Source organism: Microtus oregoni, unplaced genomic scaffold, assembly GCF_018167655.1.
Source record: "Microtus oregoni isolate MIOR12 unplaced genomic scaffold, Mior012 000001F_ref0000356, whole genome shotgun sequence".
Taxonomy (NCBI): domain Eukaryota; kingdom Metazoa; phylum Chordata; class Mammalia; order Rodentia; family Cricetidae; genus Microtus; species Microtus oregoni.
Window position 1 is genome coordinate 35307281 of NW_024543060.1, and position 21244 is coordinate 35328524.

The following is a 21244-nucleotide window of genomic DNA, read 5'->3' on the forward strand; positions in this document are numbered from 1 at the left end:
AAGACTACTAATGTTCCTCAATGTTTCATTTGAGTGTGTAAATGAGATCACGTATGTAGACACAGCAAAGTTCCTCTGTGCCACAGTTCTGAACAAACACTGGCAGTTTCTGTCATCACCAGAATCCCCAGACTTCCAAAGTCTGTCATCTGTCTGAAGCATACCTCCTCCTCCTCATTTTAAACACAAGGAAACAGAAGTCCTGGTGTGCTAAACAGTTAGCTCCCAAGTAAAACTACCAGCAGTGTGCGTAACACACAGTTGAAGCTCTAACCTCAGAGGCCTCCAGAGAGATTCCAAAGCCCCAGTGTGCCCCGTGGAATCCTCCAGTGATCCCTGGGGATTGAATGCTATGCTTCAGGCTATTCAGGAATATGAGCTATATGTTGTGTAATCAGCGGCTAACATAAACAAAGATGGACACCCTGAGCTAGACACAATTAATATTCCTAGCAGGCTAAGGGTTTTCATAGCTTAAAGAAAGGCTTAAAATTCTTAGCTTTTGAGCCAAATCTGACCAACCCACATAATAAAACAGCAGCAATGAAAACAAAATGAACTGTTCTATAAACACGGAAATTTTACCTGGCCAATCAATCATTCACGTAAAAATGGTGACATCCAATTGTCATCGGTTCTCCTCTGTTACTCAACAGAAGCAACTGAGGGAGAGAAGGCTCACACTTCCTCATGGCAGTCTCTTACTGTGGGGAGCAGTGGAGTGTCACACTTCCACGTGGCAGTCTCTCACTGTGGGGAGCAGTGAAGTGTCCGGAGTTGAACACACCTGCTCACATCACTCCCATACCAAGCAGCAGAGAAAGAGTGAATGCAGGCATGCTAGTCCAGAAGCCACTACCTAGGGAAAGATGGCCCCCATGGGGGAATGGGTCTTTCTGCCTTAATGAAGGTCGTTACGATAGTCTCCCACAGATCTGGCTATATGGCTGCCCCCTCACCCCAGAGAGATTCTACATTTTTGTAAAGCTGACAAAACTAACCATCACAGTCGTCAACCTTTGGCTAAAGGGAAGAGCATAGTTTGTTTGGTTTGTGTTTGATATGTGCTTAGGTGTGTGTGTGTGTGTGTGTGTGTGTGTGTGTGTGTGTGTAGGCCAGGGATCAATGTTGGCTATTTTTCTTTATTGCTCTCCACTGGATTATTTTTTGGGACAGGGTCACTCACTGAACATGAAGCTAATTGATTTGGTGAGACTAGCTGGCCTGCGAGTTCCAAGGATTGTCCTGTGTCTGCCTCCTTAGCACTGGGATTACAACTGTGCACACCACAACATCCCAGGTGGTTTTTTTCTGTTTTCTTTTGTTTGGAGACAATATCTCACTATGTAGCTCAGACTAGCCTGGAACTGGCTATGTAGACTAGGTTGGTCTCTTCATGTTAAGCACTATAACTAAAGGAGTGGCCCACCATATAAGGTTAACACCATTTTTTTTACTTGAGTACTGGACATTTGAACTCTGGTCCTGTCCTCATGTTTGCACAGCAACACCGTACCTACTTAGCTGTCTTCCTAGTTTCCTAGCTAGAGACACTTTCAAAGGTGTGATATAAAGAGGTGAATTGTCGGGCTTATGGACACGCAGTCATTTTCTGGTAGTCATGATCAAGTGTTGAGGATTATTGCTGCATATTGGGCACAGGTGTCATCATTGTGTAATACCGGCGTGCTTTTACTTGCAAGGCTGTGTTTAAATTGACGGTTTGGCCGTACAACCCAGGATTAAGTCAGATGACAGGGCACTACAGGTGCATCAGAAGGACAGCTGAAACCATTTCTTATTAATAAAAGTAATATAGGATAATGAATAGTCAAGGTGGCATGCCATGAATGGGTTGAAGTTAAATGTAGTTAAAAAGAGATGTTGATCCCCTTGGGACAGTTGAGTTGGACTTGAATCTGGGCTGATTACAACCATTGTGCTAAACTTAGGACAAGTGTTGAAAAATATTGAATTTCATTCATTCCTTTTTTTTTACCTTCCTGAGGCAGGATAAACTTGCATGTTGTTCAGGCTGGTTTCAAACTTGCAATTCTCTTGCTTTAGCCTCTAAGCTGCTGGGTTGGTAACAGGTGCATGCCACTGCACCCAGACATATTCATCAATTCTTAAAAAATTTTAATTATACATTTAAAAATCTCCAAAAACCTGTTGCTGCTCATCAGTTCTGCTGACGGTTACCTACGTGGCACTGTGACTCAGTTGTTTGTGCAAGCATGACCTCGTTCATAGCTCTTCCACATGATTCTTGAGTTATGAGAATCACAGACTCTGAAGGTATTACGTTTAATTGCCAATTAAAGTGTCTTTTAGAAGATTATATTGTGATTTGGCATAACATAAGATTGTTGCTGGTGAAAAAAGTATGCAGAGTGGGCTTTAGGGTGATATAGATTACTAGGGGAATGACCCTCTTTCTTCCTTGCTCTCTGTCTTTTCTTCCCGTCTCACCTCTGTCTTCTGCCTTTCCCTCTCTCTTTTTCCCTGTTTCTCACTCCCCCCCCCCAACAGTGTCTCTCTACATAACTAACACTAAGTTCCACTAACTTGGAACTCGCTAAGGAGCAGCCCCAGCTTGTTCTACTTAGGACATTCCTCACCACGACTCTCCTGCCTTGACTTCTCAAGTGCTGGGGGTTGCAGGCATATACCACCAGGCACAAGTGGGACCTCATACAGGGGGTGGGGGAGGTCTGTACATGTCTGTGACTGACTGCAAAAATATGGGCAGTGTTAGTGGTGGATTTGCAAATTAGTCTTTGCAAGATGAAAGAAATCAAAACCCAGAATCAATAAATAAAGCAAATGGGCAGAATTTGGTCCCCTGGGAGAAAAAAAAAATCCCAAAGCCATATGGCGAAGGATGTAGACAGTGGGAAGCTTAAACACTGGGTGCAATGGTACTAAATCATGGGCCCCATCTTGTATTTAGTGAGGCAGAGGCAGGCAACTCTCTGTGAGTTCGAGGCCAGCCTGGTCTACAGACCGAGTTCCAGGACAGTCAAGAATGTTACAGAGAGAAAATCTGTCTCAACAAACAACAAACAATAAAAAAGGAGATTAGAAGTCAGATATATTTGTATGGTTTTGGGGGAGTCTGAAGTTCTATGGGGTGCTAGGACAACTTTCCTAAGGTGAAAGGCATGTTGCCATCATCCTTGTTTGGTGAAGACCCTCCAGGGTTGATGCTTTGTGGTCACTATGCTCCTGCCAACAATTCCTCCTCCATGTTCTGTAGCTGAGCCAAGCAATCTCGTTGTTTTCCCAAGGTAAAATTGGGTGGGATTGTATTTGTTTTGCAATTGGGATCTCATAGGGAGGCAAACATGGCCTATGTCTACTCAGGAAGAAATTCTCATGGAAAGTGGATGAGGATGTTGTGTGGAGTACTAGCCAGGCAGTAAGAGGAGAGACACGGTATAGAACCTCAGGACTCTGGAGCAAGAGAAGTGGTCTGGTAACTCCCCTGGCAAGCCAACCAGCCTCAGCAGAGACTGAGAACGTGGCAAGCACCGCAGCAGATCCATTAACCAGACATTGCCAGATTTACCAAGTCACGAAGTTGGGCAGATACTGCAACAAGGCATCAGATAAATAGGAAGGAGTCAAAGGATTGGAAAAGCCATCGAGGTATAAAAATAATAGCCAGAACATGTGTGGGAGACTAAAGTTGGAAATTCCCCAAGAAAGACAATTTCAGTATAACAACATTTCCCCCACTTATTAACTAATCTCTCCCTGAATTCCCTTTCTTGGAATCAGAATAGTAATATGTCAGGTCAAAATTCTGTAGTCATGACTTTGGACTCCTACATATCAAAAAGGATTTCTCCTTGTAATGATATCTTTGTAATCTGCATCTGCCTCCTTGTCCCCAAGAATTGCTACCTTAATTGTGCAAACTTTTCTCTTCTACACGTAATTGATAGATGGTATTTCTGCATCTGCAATCATGCTCTTCCCCTCCCCTTTGTGATACTGAGATGGAACCCAGGGCTTCATGCACGCTAGACAGGTGGTACCATTCCACTACTTCTCCAGCGTCATTCCTCAGACATTCTTCGAGAATTTACTACGCACTGGCCATTGAGTCAAACCCTAAATATGTGAAGAAAATGAAAATTTTATTACATCTGGAATCCCGAAATTTAGTGGGAAGGAGAAGGTACATTGAAAATGCTGTTTAAAGTCCTTCCATTTGTACCAACATTTAGTACATTGTTTCATCTTTCGTAGAGGCTCCGTATTGTTTCTCAAGCAGAACTGAGTGTCTAGCTACCTATCACCTATATCGATCACCTGCCTATTACCTGTCTCTCCGGCAGTGAGATAGCTGGCAAAGCCAATATATCATTTCAGTATCCTCACAAAGAAGCAAGGGAACCATGATTCCAAGGAGTCAACCTCTGGCTTGGCTGCCTTAATGCTAGCAAACCCATCCCAACCTCCGAGTGGGACTCCGTGACGCGTCCCCTAGAGTTTCTGGTTGGCATTGCACGAAAGTGAGAGCGCCAGCAAGCACGCGGCCCAGGTCAGCATGTGGCGCATGCGTAAAACTCGGGGTGCTCGCACGGGCAGGGAGAGTCCAAGTGCGAGGGGGACGTCACTGTTGATTCTGGCTTTCTTTTCCTCGTGAAATGTGACACAGATCATATTCCTCACGTTTTTTCTGCACGTTAACTTAAACAGAGATATCCTACTGGCGTCTCCGTAGGACGAGGCGGAGAGCCCGAGGTTGGGGACCTCCTCTCGTTGACCTCCCCCCGCGCGGTGGCGTTTGGATGGTGCCGGCCGGAGCGCGCGGGGGCGGAAGCGGCAGCGGCGGCGGCGGCCGCTGTCAGAGCTGGAGAGCGGCCGGCGGAGTCGTCATGGAGGGTCAGCGCTGGCTGCCGCTGGAGGCCAACCCCGAGGTGAGCGCTGTCGGGAGCCGCAGCCGGGGACCGAGCGAGTCGGGAGGCCGGCGCCGGTTCGCCTGCGCGCGTCCCTAAACCCTCTTCTGTCTCGTTTCAGGTCACCAACCAGGTGAGTGCGGTGTCTGTCACCCCGGACCCCGGAGCCCTTTCTGCTTTCGCCGCCAGCCTCCTCGCTGCTGGCCTTCACCTCTGCATCCCCGAGGATTCAGGGATCTCATCCCGGGAGCCCCCTCCCCCCCTCCCGCCCGGTCTATGGCTGTGGGCGGCTCCGCCCCTTTCAAGCCACCACCTGGCTCCTGGAGATGCCCGTGCTCTTGTGTCCCTCTGCCGGACCCCAAGTCACCAACGCTGCCCGGGCCTTGGGGGTCTGAGGTTTGCTTGACGCTCCCTTGGTTCCCCCCCCCCCCCCCCCCCCCGTTCCTCTTCCCTCCTGGTTTGACTCCTTGCTGTTGCGTTTCATCATGCTCCCAGCCCCTGTCCCTTCTAGGTGACTAATTTGCCAACACTTCCTGACTCCCGGCTTCGTAAACTTGCCCACCCAGTTCTGGTAATTCCATCCACCAACCCATACAATGAAATCACCTTCCAGCAATCTTCTCTTGCCCCATCAAGTTGCTTCTCTTCCCTGCCACGCCCCCTTTCTCTTCCAGTCTGTAAGATGTGGACCATGTAGTTTTTGCCTTTTGTGCCGTACAAAGCCCGGTTTAATTGTCTTGCAATTCTTGGCCACCTGCACTGAAGATTGGGGCTGGGGGTGGCAAGTGAGGATGCTTTAGCTCCCTAATTAGGAAACACCTATTAGTGATAATTTTTTATTTGCACAAGTATGTATTGCCTTAGCCTGCTTCTTCTGCTCTCAACATTTAGTTCACCTTTGACCATGCTCTTTTCCAATATCTCCCTTCTCATCGCCAAAGGATAAAGATTTATCGTCCACTTTAAAAGAATGTTTTTTGAGGCCAAACAACGTGGCACATGCCTACAGTATCAACATGTGGGAGGCTGAGGTAGGAGAATTTTGAGTTTCAGCCCAGTCTGGACTGAGACTGTGTCTCAAGACTCCCTATCTCGCCATCCCCCGTTAGTGGTGTTGTTTTTGAATGTTGTTTTGGTTTTCAAAGCTTTTTAGCAAATTTCTTATATAAAGCAGGTAGGCTTTACGTTAGAGGCGACATACTTTGTCTTTTTTCAAAACATTTTTACTGCATTTATTTATTTTGTGTTTGGATAGGTGACAGGCATGTGGGGGTTCAGAGGCCAGCTTTCTAGACTCAGTTCACTCTTTCCCTCCGCTGAGTCCTTGGTGGTGGCAAAAGCCTTTACTCACTGGCCCAAGTCCCTGTATCTTATTTGACTTTTATTGTGCGTTTTTGTTCCTATCTCAGTTCCTACCTCCTAGGTCAGGTGGCTGTGCAGAGTTCAAAGTTTAAAACCCAGCACTTACCTGAGAATGTCAACTCTCTTTTGTTCTCACCCTTTTGAAATCTGTCATCTCTTTTCCTAACACATTTTATCTTCTTCATCAAGAGAACAATTTTTACACTTTACCGATAAGTAAATATCTTTTGTTCATTGTCTGTCTCTTCTTAACCACTGTCGTCCTCTTAGTAGTAGCTTGCTAAGTTCTCAGATGGTAGGACTCTAACAGTGTGCCTTTCTAATTACGTTACCTCTCAGATACATCTTAGGATCCCTCTCAGTTTCCACAGACGCTGATGGTGAATGTGTCCAGCGGACAGCTGTGTGTTGAGGATGTGCCATTATTGCATTGGATCTTGTAATCTCTGAAGGAGGTGTGGCTATCTCATGGCTTAGGCCTTTGATTTCTTTCATCGGTGTTTGAATGTTTGAGCACATAGATAGCTCTTGGAAATTTTAGTTGGATACCTACAAATTTGATGGGTTTTGGGGTGCTCTTGTAAATGGTATTGCTTTAAAATTTTGTTGGATACCTACAAATTTGATGGGTTTTGGGGTGCTCTTGTAAATGGTATTGCTTTAAAATTTTGTTTTTGAGTTCTTTGCTATATATAGAAATCTAATTTAAAAATCTGCCTACATTCTCTACCTTGCTAAATCCAAGTGTGCCTCTCCCTTTTTTTGTAGGTTCTTTGAGGGTTTTCTGTACCGACAGTTGTGTTCTCTGCAGTCAGATGCTTATTCCTATTTTAAATACCTTTATTTCCTTTTCTTATTGTACTTGGTCATATCTTACGTATGAATTTGAAGTATCTTCTTTCTGATCTCACTTCGGCAAGCATTTACTCTTTCATTCTAAAGTGTGGCAGGGATTTCATAGACGATTTCTCAGGCTGAAGAAGTTCCCAGTTTTCCTAATTTGTAAATATTTTTATTATGAATTAATGTTCGGTTTCCTCAAGTGATTTTTTTTGGCACTTCTTGAGATGCTCATGGAAAGAAGAAATATTAGTATGTGTATGTAAAAGGAACAGTTATATGGCCAGTACTACTCTGGTACCTAAACAAGGCAAACCATAAGAGGAAAAACTGGACTTGAATCTTATGGATATGACTATAAAAGCCTTCAATAATAGATATGTAAAAGCACAGAACATACCCAAGAACAGCTTTTTCTTATATTTAAGGAAGATTAACCATTCAAAAATCAGTGTAATTAGCCTTATCAATTGATTAAAAAACCAAACAACCAATAAGTAAGCTTGTATAGCTGGACAGTTAAAGTCTATGATTTAACTTACATAGAACCTCATTTTTAGATGACTTTGATACATTAAAAATGCATTTAATTACATTAATTAAATAATATTTTGAGGTTACCTTTTGTATTACCAGTTGTTTGAACAGAAACTAGTTATGCTTTGGTGGTAAAATATTCTTGGTTTTCTGTTTTTCTTTCCAGTGGGAAGACAGGAAGTAAAATGAGGCAAATAAATCTTTAGCAGTTGTTGGAAGTGCAATGAAGAAGTTAGCAAGGTGTTATGGTTGGAGCCTAGTAGATTGGCCAGTGACAGAAGGTCCCTCTGAGCTGACTTAACTAGAGATAGAGTTGTGTGCTGTATCTACTGTGCTTTGGTGTGGCGTGGGCTTCAAAATTCTTTTTCTAGCCACATATGATGGCAGGCAACTATAATCTTAGCTTTGGGGAGACCTAGGGAGGAGAATCAAGACTTTGAGGCAAGATGGTCTACAGAGTGAGACTTTCTTAGGTTTTTTCATTATTAGAGAATGTGTTTTTATTTAGAGAATGGGCAAGTATCTTAGAAGTAGTTAACTTTAACCAGAATTTTTTTGTTTATCAATGTCCATATTCTATGCAGGGCTAAGGATGGAAAATAAGTAGAAATTTTATTAAGTGACTTGTGATTTGGAGAATTATCCCAGCAGGCCTTGAATTCACCATCCTGCCTTTGCTGCCCTGGGTAGGCTACAAGTACAACATCTGACCATCCCTGGCTTTTCCTGTTTCTTTAGCCTAGTGGGGTCACAAGAGGACCACCTGCCAGTTACAGCCTTGGTAACTCTGAGTTTGAGCACGCACTGTCTTATGCTGTAATGATGCTTGGTGCTACATTAGAGTCATTGTATGTCTACAGCCTGAAGGTTAGTGTTAACTGCTAGGCGTCATCTAGTTCCCTGTGTGGTAGCAGATCTGACAGACAGTGAATTTTTTTTTTATTTTTTATTTTTTTTTGTATCCTGTCAGCCCCTTTAAAGATATTTTATCATGCTACAGATTGGACTTAAAATAAAATCATTTAAAAAAAGAATTTAAGCTCTACCTTATTTACATATATATATTTAAATGGATAAAAGTAGCTGATGGAAAGTTGCAGATAACTGAGCATTAAGAAATTACAACTTGTTCAAATAGTATGGTTGATGATCTTTGTAACCATTGTACCAGACTTGGCATGTAATTTTTTTTGTGTGATTTATCTTTTTAAAATCTATATAGCCATTATCCACCTATGTCTGTCTGTCTGTTTGTCTGTTTCTCTCTAGAGTGAAGTGTTGTAATTTAGAAAATGATTTCCTTTTTAAAGTAGGGAGCTTCCCTAGAATTATTCTTAGTTGTGATGTTATTGAAGAAGTAACATTTTCTTGTTTCATATCTAAAGGCAACTTAAACTACCTTGACATAGTTCTGCTACTTAATGTAAATGTTCCAAGTTAGAAGTAGAGTTGGAGGTCATTTGCTAGATTGTTATCAAAAAATAATCCAGGAATTCTCCTGCAAGTAGATCCTACTTTTGGGAGACAAGCAGGCAGGCCTTGATACCCTGTCTTCTGTAGCTTCTGCCTCACTTCTGTTTCCCTGCCTTGTAAACTTCCACCACGGAATCTGGCACTGCTGTTGCCGCCACCTCACCTTTGTCCTCCTCGTCTTCATTCTTGTCTAACCCACTTCCATACCCACCATTTCACAGTGCCTTAGTTAGGGTTTACTGCTCTGAAGAGACACCAGAACTACAGCAACTCTTTTTTTTTTCTTGGTTTTTTGAGACAGGGTTTCTCTGTGTAACAGCCTAGCTGTCCTCCGGGAACTCACTCTGTATACAGGCTGGCCTCAAGCTCACAGAGATCTGCCTGCCTCTGCCTCCTTAGTGCTGGGATTAAAGGCGTGAGCCACTACCTCCCAGCCACAATAACTCCAGTAAGGAAAACATTTAATTGGGGTGGCTCACATACACTTCAGAGGTTTAGTCCATTATCATCATGAAGTAAATTGTCTTCTTAGGCGTGACCTGAGCATGTATGAGACCTCAAAACCTGCCTCCATAGTGACACAGCTCCTCCAACAAGAGCACACCTCCTAGTAGTGCCACTCTCTTTGTGGGCCATTTTCTTTCAAACCACTGTACATAATATTTTTGTCACTTCAATAGTGATCACACTTCTTACATACCCATGGGCTGCTTTTCTGTCATCGTGTCTCATGGCCTTTTAGTGGCATTGGAAGAACAACCTGTTCCATCCTTCCTGAAACATCACGCTTTCGTTTTTACCTTTCTGATACTTGATGGTTTTTCTAAGTCCCCAGTTACTTCTTAGGTTATGAAGTTCCTCAGGAATTCCTCTGTGAGATTAACCGTGATTGTCAATTTGGTGTGTATATCTGTGATGAGGATTTTCTAGATTAGGTTTACTTTGGTGGTGGGAAGACCCAACCAAATTTGTGGGTACCATTTCATGGATATAGAGTCCAGGACTGGATGGAAAAGAAAAGTCACGGCTCAGCAGGTAAAGGTGCTTGCTACCATGTCTGATGACCGGAGACTTGTCTGTAGGACCCTCATGATAGAAGGAGAACACCAACTCTCAAAATTATTCTCCAGAGGTTGCTGTGGCAAGTGTGTACACACACACAAAAAAAAATATTTTAAAGAAAAAAATAGAAGAAGAGCTGATGGCCAGCATCCTCTCTCTGCTTCCTGACTGTACATGGAGTGACCAGCTGGTTCGTGTCCCTGCTGCCATGCTTCCCCCACCACGATGGCCTGTAACCTCCAGCTGTGAGCCAGAGTGAGCCCTTCCTTCTTTTAAGTAGTTTTGGACAGTTGTCTGGTCACAGCACCAAGACAAGTAACTAACACAGTTCCTTCTGTATAATCTTTTCCTCGTGCAGTTTTCCCTAAGGACGTTTCCTGTTGTGTTGCTTCCATACTGTGTGAGCACATAGATAGCCCCAGTGGCCCTCTCAGCTTTCCTTCTCCACCATATTGAAAAATTTTGATATTTCCATCTGGATGCTTATAATACCTCAAACTTAATATAACTGAAAAAGAAATGTGAATTTCCATCCTCTGTCTTCCAGAGGCATTGACGTCTCTCCTTTGCTCCAGCCAATGGTAGTGACTCTTCTGCCCGATCATGCCATTTTGAAGTTGCCATAGTGTATGACTTTGATCTCTTCTCCATGTCTGCCTTCCGAGACCATTGCTGTCTAACCTTTTTGTACTTTTCTGATCACACAGACTGTCTTCACAGTGCAAGCCCTCAGCTGCTGTAGATGTCTAACTACTTGGGCTTGTTTTTCTTCCCTAAAGTCTGTTGTTTGTGCCCTATCATCCCTGCTTTTGGTTGGTATTAGAAGAATGTACACAATATCTTGTAATTTTCTGCTTCGGACACTAACAGCCTTCACTGCTTGTGTTTTAGATACAATGGAAGTATCTCACTGAGGTCAGTTAAGGAGGCATTGCCCTTCTCTGCCCTGGCTGGGCTTCAGTTTCAAATGCTGAGGCTCTTCCCATGTCAGAGTCTTCAGTTGCTTATCTTTTCCTTGAATTGTTTGACTTGAGATATTTTATGGCAATTTTTTTTGTCATTTATGGCTCAATTTCCAGATGAACCAGTTTTTCTTTGGTGACATAACTTTTCTTGTTTTCTTTTCCTTCTTCTTCCCCACCCCTACTCTTTTCTCATTCCCGTTTTTCTTTTTACACAGGGTTTTGTAATGTAGCTGAGGCTACAGTAGTCTTCTTGTTTCAACTAGGATTGTAAGACTAAGCCACCATTGTAACAAGTCTTTCTCTATCCCACCATCTCCAAAATTGTGACACGCAAACTTCTTATGAAAGCTCTGCCTATAGCCTAGGCTTGTTTCTAATTAATTTTTATAACTTAAATTAACCCATTTCTATTAATTTATGTCTGTTGCATGGCTCTTGGCTGTTAATCTCTCCTACCCGTCCTGCTTACTCTGCACACAGATATTCCACAGCAACCATATTCAGTTAATTTCTTCAGAATACTTTGTGAAGTTATCTTATTTGTTTCTTTTCTCTTTGTTTTTTGGTTTTGTTTTGTTGTTGTTGTCGTTTTTGAGACAGAGTCTCTCTGTGTAGTTTTAGCTGTCCTGGAACTGGTCCTGGAACTCTGGCCTCACACTCAGAGGTCCTTCTGCCTGTGCCTCCTGAGTGCTGGGATTGAAAGCATGTGATACCGTGGCCAGCTATGTGTACATTTTCTTTACCACTAAAATGTAAGTTCTTTGAGAGTAGAGAGCGGACTGAAGTGTCATGAGTGTCTCATGGCCTTCAAGGAGCTGCCAGCTCATAGATAGCAAAGAATGAGTTGAGCTTCTGAAGCTGCTTTTCTGCCCTGGAAAATTCCTCAGAAGTTTATGTGGTAATGGATCCTTCCCTGAATATTTCAGTCAACAGAATTTGTCTTCTAAGTTGCTTTTGTTTTTTTATTGCAGCAATGAGAATAACATTTAATTAGTAAAGTAATATTTATTTTTATTGGAACAAATTTTGCTTTTTTACAACTTTTAATTGTTCATTAGTCCTTCCATTCAAGGCATCTAGCACAAATCTAATTGCTCTTTCTTGATATTACTAACACGGAGGCCAAGGTTCAATAATTTAAGTCCAATCTGAACATGCCATTCTGTATCAGTTACCTTTCCGTTGCTGTGATAAACGGCATGGCCAAGACAACTAAGGAAGAGTGAGTTTGTTTTGGCTTACCGTCCAGAGGCTTAAGAGTCCCTGCGAGAGGGGAACATCAGCTGCAGATGCCAGCATGGTGGTGGGGACAGCAAGCTGAGAGCTCATATCTTGAACCACAGACACAAAGCAGGTCACGAACAAGTAGGTTGAGACTGTAAACACCCAAAGCCCACTTCCACTGATATACTTCCTAGAGCAAGACGGCACTCTGAAATCTCTCCAAACACCACCACCCACTGTGGAGCAGGCGTTCTTGTACGTGAGCCTGTGGGAACATCCTCATTGAAACCATCACACCATGTCTCCCACTTTGAGGATCTTGGGTCAGAGTCTTTGGGGTCCTCCTCTTGTTGTTACCCTTTCTGAAAGTGGGTGTGTTCAGGGCTCTTCCATAATTCATGCTGCATCTTCTTTGCTTGGTATGGTGGGCTGTTGCTATTGTCCTGAATGATGCTTTTCTCAGAAAGCCAACATTGTGTCTCCTTTTGATAATTTTACTTAGTCCATATTGAGCCAGCGATGAAATAAATCTTTTTTTTTTTAACTTTCACATAAAATATTTTCAGTGATTCCCTATTCTCAGGTTGAGGAAATTTGATCTTGTCTTATTTTTAGGCAGTCTGTTAAAATTTATTTTTTGGTTCCTAAACTATTATTTCTCATTTAACTTATTTCCCTTGTTCCATGCATAGCAATCACTACTAGTGTGCTTTTATTGGCCGTGATATGAAGCAGTTGCTAGACAGGTGTAGCTTTACAGTGACTGAGCAGTTTTGTCCAGGTTGACTTAATGAACATCAGATTGTAGATAAGGAGCTAAAAGTCCCAATCTTCTTTAGCTGACAAGAAAAAGAGTATACATTGAATGTTTAGTGTAAACCAGCTTAAGTCACATGCAGGCATATAGATGGTAAGGTATCTATTGAAATGTATTCATTTCAGTTCAAGAGACACCTGGCTTGACCAGGTATGTAGTGTTAAGCAATACAAGCAGAGACTGCATGTTTGTTCATGGCTGCCCAGCCCAAAAAATCACACAGAAACTGTATTAATTACAACACTGTTTGGCTAATAACTTAGGCATATTTCTAGCTAGTTCTTACATCTTAACCCATTTCTATTAATCTGTATATTGCCACAAGGCTGTGGCTTACCAGTAGGTTCTGGCATCTGTCTCCTTGACTCTGCCTACTCTCTCTCTACATCTCTGTTCAGATTTCCTGCTGACTTTGCTGTGCTAAGCCATGGCCGGAGCAGCTTTATTCATTAGCCAGTAAAAGCAGTGCATATATAGAAGGACATCCCACATCTTCTTCCTTTTCTGTCTAATTAAAAGGAAGGTTTTTAACTTTAACATAGTAAAATTACATATAATGAAACAGGTATCAAGCAAGAATTACAGTTACAATATTTAATCTGTTTATATTTGGCAAATTAATGAAAATATCATTTATCCTATCTTTGTGAATCTAAAGTTTTATATTTAATTTATCCTTTATCATAACTAAGAAAAACTATAATTATCTGTCTTTAACTCCTTAAAGGCCCCAGAAGAATATAATATTACCTAAATAAGCAAGAATTGTATTGTAAGTAACTTTCAAAGTTTTAGAATTGACAGAGACATCTTGCTGCCTGGACAGTCACCCAGAGGTTTTTTTTTGTTTTTGTTTTTGTTTTGTTTTGTTTTGTAACATTGGGGCGCCCATCTTTAGCCTACCGGCCCATAGTATCTTGCAGACTTTTTTATGAAGATCTGTTTTGCCTTGTACTGGTAAAGTTTATCAATTGCTTTTTTTCTGTGTCTTGCAAAATGTCTGGCAGTTTCTTCTGTGAAGCACTGTCAAGAAAAGTCTAAGTTCTTAAAACATTTTAAATGCCATATTTTGTAGTTCTTTGAAGTGTTAATGATTATCTATTTAACTGACATATATCTTTGTATATCTAGAAAACCTAACTAACATGACTACAAGTTTTACTATTATAATTGCTATTTATTAATCCAAATTTTTAAATTATATATTACATTTTTCAATGAGCTACTTAAACACAATACTTTAAACAAGAGCAGAAATACACACACACACACACACACAGTGTAACAAATTGACCTTAAATTTGTATCAATAGACCAAAGTCCATACCAATGTAAAGCACTCATCTCTATGTATCATATTCCCCTTTAAATGAAAACAATCATTTATAAATAATCATTTTGAGAATTTGCACATAATTTTCTCCAAACTGCTTCCTGCTGTTGGGCAAAGTATTTTTAGGGTTTTTTGCAGACCTTTTGGGGTCTTGTTCCATCAAACCACATTAGCCTGGACAGAATCCACAGGTTCTCATCTTCTGTAGAAACGAAAGCAGAACCTATTTTTCAAAGTAAAATAACCTTAGAGTTAAATTTGGAACTCAAGATACCTTTATGTTGATTTAACTTAGTAGCCCCTCAAAACTGTCTAATTAAAAGGAAGGTTTTTAACTTTAACATAGTAAAATTACATATAATGAAACAGGTATCAAACAAGAATTACAGTTACAATATTTAATCTGTTTATATTTGGCAAATTAATGAAAATATCATTTATCCTATCTTTGTGAATCTAAAGTTTTATATTTAATTTATCCTTTATCATAACTAAGAAAAACTATAATTATCTGTCTTTAACTCCTTAAAGGCCCCAGAAGAATATAATATTACCTCTGCAGTCAAAAAATTCAAAGAAAACACAATAATATACATAATTTGTGTATATTCCATCTTTATGTGGCTTATTTTTTTTTACTCCTTTGATCTATTTCTGTCTGCAATCTTTTATATTACTTAACAGCATTTACTTCTTTTTCTAACTGTTCATACTTCCCCCCTTTCTCCCAAGCCTATGTATATTCTTAAAGCACACTGTCTCTTTTAGAGGATCATTTTTGCCTCTCTCTGTCTTTATTGTGAATCTGTAATCATTTTCTGACCAGGAACGTCCCTACCCCCTTTTTAAATGCCAAGTGGGCAGGACTAGGACCAACTCCACAGCCCTGCCTGTTGGTTCTGCCCCATCCATCATGGCGTAGGTATGTTTACCACCTCTGCTAGCCATGCGCACTGCCCCAGCTCCTGGATGCAGCAGGTCTATGTTGCCATTAAGCAACTAGTAGCACTGCTCACAAACCCCATTTAAGTAAAGGACCTGCTGAAAGAGCCAGCACAAACCAGGAAGCTGTCTCTTAAAGAAGCCACACCTCTGCTTGCAACCAGCAAATGAGCCTATCTGAAAACAAAAAAAAAAAAAAAATGTGACTACCAAGAAGCTGTGTTTGGCTCCCATTTTTGTGGGTCTATAAGCCCTCTTTTTAAAGCTTTATTAGGCTTTGTTAGTTCTTATGTGGGTCCATGCCCCAAATGGTGGGTGCTATTTTATATACTTTGGGCATGGTCTCATGTACTATAAATGCAGACAAAAGGTGTGCATGGGCCTCTTGGCTGCTGGATTTGGGTCCAGTTCCCAGTGCATGCAGAGGACTGTGGATCGCTACTCTTTCTGTGAGTTCATCCCCAGATAAATAAGCCTTTGTTGTACTCCATTCCAGGCTATTGTGGAACTCCTTTGTACGCCAGCATAGCAGTGGGAAACAATAGGAATTTCTTCCCTTAACACTGAACCTTTTTTTCTTTTTTTAATCTCTTTTTCTTTTTTGGTTTCTAAGTAGGATTGAATATTAAGACTGGCCTAGAACAGTAAATCTGGAGAAAATGGAGGCAAATAGAAATCTTTTCAAATGTGCCTATGAACTTTACCAAGCCCTGAAATCATTATAGTAATGTGTTGAAGAATGGTCATAGTCCTTGCTCTCTATAGTCTAGACCATGCAGCTTGATGGAGAGGTGAAAGCAATACCCACGAGAGGTTCTTACCTGCATTTCTATTTATTTATTTATTTATTTATTTATTTATTTATTTTTCCAAGTGTTTGCCTACGTGTGTGTCTGCAATGTGCACTGTGTTACTTTTTGCTTGATACAACAATACAATATCTGTCTTCAAACTACAGGAGTTATTTTTGGGTAGCAGGATAAACTGTTGAAGGAAAATAATTCATTGTTTAATTGATGCATTTTAAAGTCTGGAATTAAGTTCTTAAGGAGACTTGTATATATTTTGTGAAGTCCTGGCTATCATATTCAGTACCAAAGTAATAGATTTGAGAACAGGTTTGTTTAATATGTTATGAGTTTTAACTGCTATGTGATATACATTGCTCTTGTCCTAGTCTGTCCATTGCAGACTTGCTTTGCTGTGTTCCTCACCTCTCACACTATGGTATACTTGACAGATAAGGATTATATGTATTTATGGTGTACATTCTGTGGTTTGAAAGTGCTGTCTTCTCCATTCTTACTGAACATAAGTAATACTGATCACAGTCCTTTCTCTATACTAGATCTGTGGTGCGCACACTTGTTGATCATTTCCCTGTTAATATCCACAGGTTTTCTTTTACTACTTAACCTTTGCTGCTTTTTCTCTTAATAGTTTCTCAAACAGTTAGGCCTGCACCCTAACTGGCAGTTTGTTGATGTGTACGGGATGGAGCCTGAACTTCTCAGCATGGTGCCAAGACCAGTGTGTGCAGTGTTACTCCTCTTCCCCATCACAGAGAAGGTAATTGTAAAGCAAGATACGTAGTTTCTGATAAGTGCAGACGTTTGATATTGTGTTGAGACATAATCTCTAAAAACAAATGATGCCTTTGTTGCATATCATCATAAGGAAATACTAATGTCTTATTAAAGTAAAAGATTTAGATTATAGATTGACAATAAAGTCTGTGTTGCTCTTTTACTTTTAGCTGTTTTTCCCTTGGAAGATATGGTTAGCTTGCCTCAGCTTTGGTTTAATGCAGCATTTAATACCATTTTCATGAATATTCTTTGATTTTTTTTCCCCCCCAAGACAGTGTTTCTCTGTGTAACAGTTCCAGCTATCCTGAAACTCACTCTGTAGACCAGACTGGCCTCGAACTCACAGAGAGCTGCCTTCCTCAGACTCCCAATGCTGGGATTAAAGGCGTGCACTACGACTGCCTGGCCTATTCTTTGAAATTTTAAGTAGACATTTAAATATTTATTATAAAACATATTAATAAAGAATATTCAGGTTTGCAACTTGTAAAGCATATAAACAATCTTGATTGTGATTATAAAAGCAGACCTTTGTTTATTTTAAGGAGGTAGGGGAAACTGATGGTGTGGATCCATTATTTTCAATGCAAACTTGATTTGGGGACCATCGCTAAACTTAGATATGGTTTAATTGAGAGAATGTATTGGGCATGATAAGTAGGTGTCTTAGGTCTCTGTGTTTCGGTGTGCATGGAGCAGAGTTGGAATGCTGTGCGCAGTTTAGGACATCCTCATCGTCTTCCCTTCTGACTTTAGACTAGGAGCAGTAGGATGAGCTCAGGCCTTCTGAAAGCTGAGAAGTGCTTGTGGCAGTGCTGACATGTGGCTGAATTGACAGGTGCAAGAGGACAGATCTGCCTAGATCACCACCATGCAGCAACCTGCTTCTTGGTGACATAAGTCCATTAGTTGTCCTTAGGATAAATAATATAGCAAGTTTGCTTCCTCCTCTGTGAGGACTCTGCAAAACAAATTATTCAATAAGCTATTTTCTCCACATTTGTAACAGTCATAAAAATTTAGTTAGGATTTTTTTTCTTTCTCCCCCCTCCCCCCGCCCTGGCTGACTTAGAATGCTCTGTGTAAAATAGACTGGCCTTGAACTCACAGAGAGTCCTTGCTTCTGCCTCCAGAGTGGTGGAGTAAACTGTGCACTGCACATCTGGTCTTCATAGAAGTTGTATAAATTATCTATATTTAGTTCAAACAAATTTAGTTGTTGGGTTTGTGCTTAATCTGAAACTTGTAGGAGAGAAAGGACAAAGTATTACTCTCCAGTCCAGTGTTCTTTTCATCTTTTTTGATTACTTAATAAGCAGTAGGGATCTATCCTCAGACTCCAGAAGTAATGAGTAGTTAAAAAAGAATTGAAAGAGAAAAGAAGAAGTCACTTGTTGATAGCTTAGGTTTCTTAAATTTTATGTTTTAGGGGTTTTGTTTTTATTTTCAAATAGGATCCTAGTTAGCCTCTATTTTGTAAACCTGCCTTGGCTTCTTGATGCTTGATCCCAGATTACATCTGGGATTTTGTCGTGCCCCGATACAGTGTTATGCTGACACAAAATGCTGGCATTATAGGCCTGTGTCAGCATGCTTGACATAGCTGGGCTTTCTTAGCTGATAAAATATGAGGTCAAAATGCAGTGACCCCAGATGGGGCAACATGAGCTGTAGATATACTTAATCGTTTTATTCAGCCTCTGTGTCTGTGTGTCTCTGTGTCTGTGTATCTGTGATGCTGGAGATTGAACCTATGACTTCATGCATCCAAGGCTAGTGCTACTGTGGAATTATACTTTCATCGCTGATTGTACATTTAAATGTTATATTTTAAACCAAGCTATTGCAAAGGTAATTGTTTGTTATGTATTTGTTAGATGTTGTGGAAAGTGTTAATGCAGATTGCTGTGTGCCTCATAGTGCGGTCGTGCCAATGACTTTAACAATGGCATATGAAGCTGAGTGCCATGGAATTTGCCTGCAGTCCATGCTACTTGAAAGGCTGAGGCAGGAGAATCATTTGAACTCATGTTCCAGAGCAACCTATCTGAAAGCAAGCAATGAGTGAAATAGTAATGCAAGGCTGTCTTTCTCTCATGCCTTTACTGGCACAGTGACTGTTGCCAGTCTTTTGTTAGTCTGATAGATGACAATCTTACTTTAAATCTTTTCTTATTTTGTTCTAAATCTCATCATCCATAGCCTTTCCTTTACAAACTTGAGTGTTCTTTTTAATGTGTGGTTTTGCATGTGGACTTTTGACTTTTTTCCCCACTAGTATGAAGTGTTCAGAACAGAAGAGGAAGAAAAAATAAAATCTCAAGGACAAGATGTTACGTCATCAGTGTATTTCATGAAGCAAACCATCAGCAACGCCTGCGGGACAATAGGGTTAATCCACGCCATTGCAAACAACAAGGACAAGATGCACTTCGGTAAATCTTTTCTGCTCTGGTTTCCCTGCAGATGTGTTAACTTGTTCAACAGTAGGGGGTGCCCTGACTCTCAAACTAGAAAGCAGTGCCTCCCTTCTTTTGTTATGGGACTAGACAATGAACCAGGAGCGATGTTAATCCTTCCATTTTTTTATATTGTTGATGAACAGGCTGAGCAAAATACATTTGACTTAGTTATTTATTCCAAGAATCTTAGATTCTTAACTTACCGGTTAAAGGATTTCTACCTAAGAAAATACTGTACTACTTTTGTTGTTAGGGTTTTTTTTCTGTAGTTAAACTTAAATTTTTAATCATTTTTGACATTCTCAGAATCTGGATCAACCTTGAAAAAATTCCTGGAGGAGTCTGTGTCAATGAGCCCTGAAGAAAGAGCCAAGTACCTGGAGAACTATGACGTCAGTACCTTCTTTCTGTCTTGACCCATCCATGGGCAGCGTTACAGGATTATAGGTTCTGTTTAGTGGATGTCTTGAAACTGTAGTTTGGGGAAACATCATTTGTCATATCCATTCCAAGGGCTTTTGTTTTTTCAGGTAATCGTACATGAAATATCTATAATATTTTCCGGTTGACAGTTCTGTGTCCGGGGCAGAATGAACAAACAAATACAGTTTGCAAATTAATAGCTGTACTCTCTAATTTAATTTGAAATGATTATTCTAAACATTTATTAGTTCTGAAATTCTTATTTTTCCAAAGGCTTTTTGCCTTTTAGTAATATCAATAGATCATGTTCTTTGAAATTAGAAAAGCAACATGGTGTACATTTATTATTGTGCTTAGTGTTCTAAAATAGTTTAGTTGCTTGAAGTTTCATAAGAAGTCTTTATTTTGCTTAAAAGTAAAATAACATGACAGTTGCCAATAATTCCACCAGTGAACAGTAGCTATCCTTGATATTTTTATAGGGAACATAGATGTATATACACAATTTTTTAAAAATTTGATCACACTGTAATACTGTTTTATAACTTGCTTTTTTCACTTATCACAAACGTATTAACACCAGTAAGTATATGTTTAACATTATTATTCTAATGGCTGAGTAGCTTTCCATTTTATAGTATATTTAATCAGTAAAATGATGTTTGAAATCTAATAGTTTTCCTTCTTTCTTCACTATTTAAAATTATTGCAAATGTGTATTATTGTGTCTGAGGTTTTCAAACCATCCTTAATTTCATATATTCACATACATTAATATATCAACATAGTAACCCCTAGAAGAGAAATTGCTGATCAGTTTGCATGTCTTTATGGCTTTAATACTTATCACCTAATTGCTAAACATAACAGTTATACTTTCACCCCTGATTTTTCTATTGTGCCCATTTTTCTGCATCTTCGATAATAGTGGGTATGATTAGAGCATTTTTAAGTTCAGATAACTGAATTTCCTAGCTTCTCATAAACGCATGCCTTTTGCACCACGTTATTAAACTGCTGACTGAACTGCATGAGTAAGCATAAATTCAGCCAGAGCTGCAGGAGCATGCACCTTGGAGAGACAGATAAAATCAGCTTTTTCAGTTTCTGTGAGCTGCCCGCTTTATTCCAGGCTCAAGGAAATAAAGTGTTAAGTGTGGCCTCTAACATTTAAGGAAGCTAAATGACCCTCTACTTGCACTGTGCAAGTTAGAAACTATGAGCTAGTGGGTTTCCCAAAGCTTAAGAGGTTTGTGGGTCAAAGGGACAGCAGTGATTTGCTTACATAGATGCAGTTCTGAAAGG

The 21244-nt window shown here is 40.4% G+C and overlaps 1 protein-coding gene across 1 annotated transcript in view; it reads left to right on the forward strand.

The window, feature by feature from the left end:
* The first annotated feature begins 4816 nt into the window (after positions 1–4816).
* Positions 4817–21244, forward strand: part of Uchl3 (ubiquitin C-terminal hydrolase L3) — a 47613-nt gene continuing 31185 nt past the window's right edge. The window contains exons 1-5 of the mRNA XM_041677673.1: positions 4817–4931; positions 5032–5043; positions 16906–17034; positions 19333–19489; positions 19823–19908. Of these exons, the coding sequence (XP_041533607.1) occupies positions 4890–4931; positions 5032–5043; positions 16906–17034; positions 19333–19489; positions 19823–19908 (426 nt within the window). The 5' untranslated portion in view covers positions 4817–4889. The remainder of the gene's footprint in view (positions 4932–5031; positions 5044–16905; positions 17035–19332; positions 19490–19822; positions 19909–21244) is intronic.